This window comes from Otolemur garnettii, unplaced genomic scaffold, assembly GCF_000181295.1.
Source record: "Otolemur garnettii isolate 467f Iridium unplaced genomic scaffold, OtoGar3 scaffold00146, whole genome shotgun sequence".
NCBI classification, from domain to species: Eukaryota; Metazoa; Chordata; class Mammalia; order Primates; family Galagidae; genus Otolemur; species Otolemur garnettii.
The window spans coordinates 3298549-3305410 of NW_003852541.1; the positions used below are offsets into that span (position 1 = coordinate 3298549).

The 6862-nt window shown below is 42.4% G+C and overlaps 1 protein-coding gene across 1 annotated transcript in view; it reads left to right on the forward strand.

Moving 5' to 3' along the window:
* Positions 1 to 6862, forward strand: part of RUFY1 (RUN and FYVE domain containing 1) — a 69355-nt gene that overhangs the window by 7012 nt on the left and 55481 nt on the right. Inside the window, exon 4 of the mRNA XM_003799148.3 lies at positions 921 to 1044. Coding sequence (XP_003799196.1) covers positions 921 to 1044 — 124 coding nt within the window. The remainder of the gene's footprint in view (positions 1 to 920; positions 1045 to 6862) is intronic.

Sequence of the window (6862 nt, forward strand, 5' to 3'; positions counted from 1 at the left end):
AGTCTCACTTTATTGCCCTTGGTAGAGTGCTACAGTGTCACAGCTCACATCAACCTCCAATTCCTGGGCTTAGGCTATTCTCTTGCCTCAGCCTCCTGAGTAGTTGGGACTACAAGCACCTGCCACAATGCCTGGCTTTTTTTCTGTTGCAGTTTGGCTGGGGCCAGGTTTGAACCCACCACCCTCAGTATCTGGGCCCAGTGCTCTACCCACTAAGCCACGGGTGCTACCCTAGGAAAGCTCTCTTTTGAGTTAAACTTTTCTTTTTTCTTTTGAGACAGTGTCTCTCTTTGTCACCCTTGGTAGAGTGCCCTGGCATCACAGCTCACAGCAACCTCAAACCCTTGGGCTCAAGCAATTCTCTTGCCTCAGCCTCCTGAGCGTCTGAAATTACAGGCGCTTGTCACAACATCTGGCTATTTTTAGAGACTGTGTCTCGCTCTAGCTCAGGCTGGTCTCAAACTCCTGAGCTCAGGCAAACCACCTGCCTCGTCCTCCCAAAGTGCTAGGATTACAGGCCTGAGCCACTGTGGCTGGCCCTGGAATCCCATTCCTGTTTACATGACTGTCATTGTACAAGTGGTTCATATCAATACAGAAGAGAAGCCACTGAGACATAGGTGGGGCAGAATGATGGTCAGGAATGCAGTTGCCAAGAGCTGATGAGAATGTCTGGAGTCCAGGGCCTAGACAGGGGTGTTAACCTTAGGAGGAGGGAAGAGTCCATTCCAAGCCACAGGAAGAGGAAAGGGGACAGAAGAACAGCAGCACTTGAAGCAGTGGAGAGCAATAAAAAGGATGGAAGGAAATTCACACCAGATATCTTCTGGCTCTAGGGTGAAGCTGAAAGGCAGAGCATGGTGGGGCTGAGGAGTCAAAGTGTTTCTAAGCATTGTCTCTGTCCTGTCCATCTCTTGCAGTGAGTTCTATGAGCCTGAGGCATTAATGATGGAGGAGGAAGGGATGGTGATCGTAGGCCTGCTGGTGGGACTCAATGTTCTCGATGCCAATCTCTGCTTAAAAGGAGAGGATTTGGATTCTCAGGTAAAATGGAATTTTGGCTCTAAATAGAATACCTTCATTAGGCCAGGGGTGTAACAGAGCATGTGCAGCTATGTGCTGTACCAAAAAGGGACAGCTCAGTTCTTGTGGAGAACTGAGCAAGGTGGTGTACTGGGGGCGGGGCGGGGGGGGGTGTCAGGGAAAGGTGAAGAAGTGGCGTGGCAGGAGCACTCACAAGCTTCACTTGTTTGGAAACAGTAGGCTGTTCTCCTTGGCTAGAACTTAGGATGTGCTCAGTGGGTGTAGTGAAGGTAGAGACTGGGCCCAGTTAGGTCATTGATGCCAGGCTAAAGGGGTTAGCTTGTATATATATTGCTTGAGCTTTGGGAGCTGTTGGAGGTTTTAAGCTGTATACTGAAATGATCAGGCCTGGGTTTGAGAAAGCTCAATCTAGCAGCCATTCAGGTGAGAGTTAGAAGTGGCCAAGAATAGGCACAGCAAAAACATTAAGAAGACTAATCTAGAAGTTCAAAGAAGTAGGATGGTAAGTGGTAAGACAGAGTTGGGAGAGATTGGGGAAGTCAGGAGAATAAAATGGGCACAAATGAAAGTAAGCAGTAAGTTATAGAACACTCTGGGGGTAGGGGAGGCACAGGTCCCTTGGGATGGGCTTTCCTCATGTGCGGGAGCTGGTGATCAGGGCTGAGGCCTGAGCTGCTGGTGGCAGGGACTGCAAATGTCTGCAGGGCAGCAGGCGCTCTGACCCATCTTGCTTCTGTACCTTCTTGGAGCTATGGCTGGGCCACCACCCAGCCTACTTCTTAATACCTGTCTGGACCTGAAAAAGCTAAACTTTCCCTCATCCCTCCATACCAAGGTCAACATTTTTTTTTTTTTTTTGCAGTTTTTGGCCAGGGCTGGGTTTGAGCCTGCCACCTCTGGCATATAGGGCTGGTGCCCTACCCACCAGCCATAGGCGCCGCCCCAAGATCAACATTTTTTGTTATCTCTCCTCCCTTTTATAAAAAAATTGTTTTATTGTTTTTGCATATTGAAACTTTTTTCAAAAAAAATACAGGGAAATATTTTTGAAAAGAAACTGAACATCACACATACTCTTTTTTTTTGAGACAGAGTCTTACTGTCTTGCCCTTGGTAGAGTGGCATGGTGTCACAGCTCACAGCAACCTCCAACTCCTGAGTTTAGGCGATTCTCTTGCCTCAACCTCCTAAGTAGCTGGGACCACAGGCGCCCACCACAATGCCCGGCTAACATCACACATACTCTTATTATATCAAGACAGTTATTCAGTGTTACAGTTTTCAGCACTTGAACAAAGGCTGCATGTATGTATGTATTTGCATATTTTAGAGTGAGATCTTTGGCATTTTCTTTTTTTACTAAGCCAAAATATGATTATTCTCCTAGCGTTCTGGGAGGCCAAGGTGGTAGATTGCCTGAGCTCAGGAGTTCAAGACTAGCCTGAGCAACAGCAAGACCCCATCCCTTAAAAAAAAAAAAAAAAACTAGCTGAGCATTGTGTTGGGTGCCTGAAGTCCCAGCTACTTGGAAGGCCAGCAAAAGGATCACTTGAACCCAAGAGACCATAGCTTACAGCAACGATGCCACAGCACTTTACCTAGAGCAAAGTGAGACTCTAGCTCAATAACAGCAACAAAAAATAAGCTAGAAAAACCAAACTGTGATTATTGTTATAAGTATACCATTTTGTAATCTTTTAAAATTTAACAATATGTTCCATATGGCCCTTAATGACAATAGACATAGATATAAACCATTGTAACTGGTAGTCTTTCTTTTTTTTTTTTTAATTGAAACAGAGTCTTGCTCTGTTACCTCAGCTAGAGTGCAGTGGCATCATCATAGCTCCCTACAACCTCAAATTCCAGGACTAAAGCAGTCCTTCTACCTCAGCCTTCCAAGTAGCAGGAACTACAGGCGCATGCCACCATACCCAGCTAATTTTTTCTATTTTTAGCAAAGACAGGGATGCATTATGTTGCTTGGGCTGGTCCAGTACCCCTGGCTTAAAGCTATCCTTCTGCTTCAGCCTCCTTAAGTGTTAGGTGTGAGCCACCACCACACCCAGCCCTTATTTTTTTTTTTCTTTTTTGAGACAGAGTTTTCCAGGCTGGAGTGCAATGGTGCAATCTTAACTCACTGCAGCCTTGAACTCCTAGGCTCAAGTTATCCTCCTGCCTCAACCTCCATAGTAACAGAACTACAGGGGCTTACCACAGGTGCTAGGCTATTTTTTTTTTTTTTTTTTGAGACAGAATCTCACTATGTCACCCTTGGTAGAGTACTGTGGCATCACAGTTCACAGCAACCTCAAACTCTTGGGCTTAAGCAATTCTCTTGCCTCAGTCTCTCAAGTAGCTGGGACTACAGGCGCACACCAGAATGCCCAGCTATTTTTTTGTTGTTGTTGCAGTTATCCTTGTTTAGCTGGCCCAGGCCAGCCTTGAACCCACCAGCCTTGGTGCATGTGGCTGGCACTATAACCACTGTGCCACAGGCACCAAGCCATAGTTTTCTATTTTTTGTGGAGATAAGTTCTCACTATCTTGTCCCAGGTGGGTCTCAAACTCCAAGCTTCAAACAATCCTCTCATCTTGGCCTCCCAAACTGCTGGGATTATAGGCATAAGCCACCATGCCTCACCAGTATTACTTTTTTTTTTTAAGACAGAGTCTCACTTTATCACCCCCAGTAGAGTACTGTGGGCCAGTATTCAATTTTTTTTTAATGTTTTTTTTTCCTCTTCCTCCCCTCTACCCCAAACATGTACACACATACACACTCGCACACAAACACACAGGAGAATTGAGGGAAAAGTATTTCATTTTTTAATGTACTAAAATGTAATCAATACTTTATTATAAATTAGTAAGGTTGTTTCTATTTTATAACAATAATATTATTAACATCCTTACAGTTCTTTGCATTCTTGTCCATTTATTTCTTTAAGACAACTTTTGGATTACTATGTCAAAGTACATACATTCTACATTTTGATAGATCCTATAAAATTGGCCCCCAGAAAGGTCTTCCATTGTGCAGGGCCACTGACAACAGGAGGCCCTATACAAGAGCGTTTCTTCTTGCTGACACTGAATGTGATACACATTCTTGATCTTTTTCAATCTGATAAGACAGCTCATCACTTCAAGTTTTTAAGTGTTTTTCATGTTTTATTTGCCATTGGAGGTTCAGCATTTGTGACCTTTTCATATCCTTTGCTCATTTTTTCTGAGTTTTCTTTTTCTACTTCTTTGTCATAGAGTTGATATTGACCCTTTGTCAGGATTTTTTGTTATAAATTTTTCTGATTTTTTAGGGGTGGTGTGATTTTATTTTATTTTATTTTTGAGATAGAGTCTGAAGCTGTTCCCCTAGGTAGAGTGCTGTGGCATCATTGTTCATAGCAATCTCCAACTTTTGGGCTCAAGCGATCATCTTGCCTCGGTTTTTCTATTTTTAATGGAGACAGGGTCTTGCTTTTAGCTCAGGCTGGTCTCGAATTCATGAGTTTAAGCAATCCACTCACCTCAGCCTCCAAGAGTGCTAGGGTTATAGGCATGAGCCACCATGGCTGACCTTTTGATGTTTACTTTGTAGCCTGTAATGTACTGTCTTTTAAAGGTCCCTTCCCACCTAAAAACTAACCTAATTTTTTAAAGCAGATATGTATTTTTCAAATTTAAATAATCTGGCATATGTTTTGACATGCTATAAAGTGGGAATCTAGATTATATTTATAAATAGTAAACCAGTTTTCTCATGTAATTTAATATTATAAATATTTTCTAATAATTTGAAATGCTGCCCACATCATATGTGAAACATCCCTAGTGTGCTTAGTTTAAGATTCTTCTCTTTGGTTCCTGAATCTCTTCATCCCTATTTCAGTAGCATATTCTTGTATTTATTAGATCCACATAGTATGTTCTGCACACCAATGGTTAACCTCCTGCCTACTGTGTTATATTCTGTTTTAAATAGTTCTAGGCTGTTCATTTTACTAGATGAACTTCAACATCATTTTGGTGAATTCCAAAATAAAAGCTCTATTATGATTTTTGTCAAATACTAGACATATTATTGAGCATTCTGGTGTAGTTCTGTCTTGAACAGCAGTGTGTATAGGATGTCACCGTGAAGTATGAATGTTTGCTCTTGATGTCTGATGTCTCAGGTTTAGAAATACTGTTCCTCACCAGTTTATTTTGTGGTTCTATTAGAAATACATATTGAGTGCTGTCCAGTACCTTTTCTGTCATCTATTGGCATGTTGTGTCAATTATTCATAGGTTTCCCATTGTAGCATTATCCATGCATTCCTAAAGTAAACCCTACTTGGTCATTGTGTAACCCTGGATTTCATACATTCATGGTTCATTTGGAAATTTTGTGTGCCTGCTTATAGGTGAAACTATTCTGAATTTTCTTTTCTGTAGTATCTTTGCCACTTTTCATCATCAAGTTTATATTAACCTGGCTTGGCACCCATAGCTTAGTGGGTAAGGGTGCCAGCCACATACACCAGGGATGGCAGGTTCGAACTGGGCTGGAGCCTGGTAAACAACAATGGCAACTCTAACAAAAAAATAGCCAGGCGCCTGTAGTCTCAGCTACTTGGAAGGCTGAGGCAAGAGAATCACTTAAGCCCAAGAGTTTGAGGTTGCTGTGAGCTGTGAGCTATGACGCCTCGGTTGTGAGCTGTGAGCTATGACACCTCAGCACTCTACCAAGGGCAACATAGTAAGACTCTGTCTTAAAAAGAAAAAGATCATATTAACCTGATAAAATAAACTGGAAAATACTATTTTTCATGTTTTCCAACAAAGTTTACAAGAGAAGGAATTCTTTTTTCTTTGATGATTTGCTAGACCTTACTGATATGACTGCTTCACTCCTGTGCCTTTTTGGGAGTCTCAGTTCTTTGATTACTTTTATTTTTGCCTCATTTTTGATCAGTTTATTGGTTTCCTAAGTTTTAGGAAAATTATCTAGTCATTTATATATTTTTTTTTCTAGAAATCATTTCCTTCAGATCTGTTAAGCTAGAGTTATATGGTATGGAAGTATTCTCTTCAGCTTTTTTTCTTTTGAGGCAGAGTCTCACTATATTGTCCTCAGTAGAGTGCTGTAATGTCACAGCTCACAGCAACCTCAAACTCTCGGGCTTAAGTGATTCTCTTGCCTCAGCCTCCCAGGTAGCTGGGACTATAGGTATCCACTATAATGCCTGGCTATTTTTTGTTGTTGCAGTTGTTTAGCAGGCCCTGGCTGGGTTCAAACCCATTTGCCTTGGGGTATGTGGCCGGTGCCCTAACCGCTGAGCTACAAGTGCTGAGCCAAAAAATGTTTTTATAATTTAATTTTTATTACAAAAGAAATGCATGCTTGCTGGAGAAAACTATGCATTATAGAAGTATATAATGTACAAAGAGAAATTCAACCTTCCTTTCTCCCATCCCTCTGTTTCTCTCTGTTTCCCACAGGTAATGGTAATGATTTGGGGGTAAACCTTTCTAGAAGCTTTTCTATTTTTCTTTTCTTTTTTTTAGTTTTTGAGACAGAGTCTCAAGGTGTCGCTCTGGGTAGAATGCTATGGCATCACAGCTCACAGCAACCTCAAACTCTTGGGCTTAAGCTATTTCCCCTGCCTCAGCCTCCCGAGAGGCTGGGACTACAGGTGCCCGCCACAACACCTGGCTATTTTTTGCTGCAGTTGTCCTTGTTGTTTAGCTGTTCTGGGCCGGGTCTGAACCTGCCAGCCTCAGTACATGTGACTGGCACTGTAGCCTGTGCTACGGGCACCAAACCATGGCT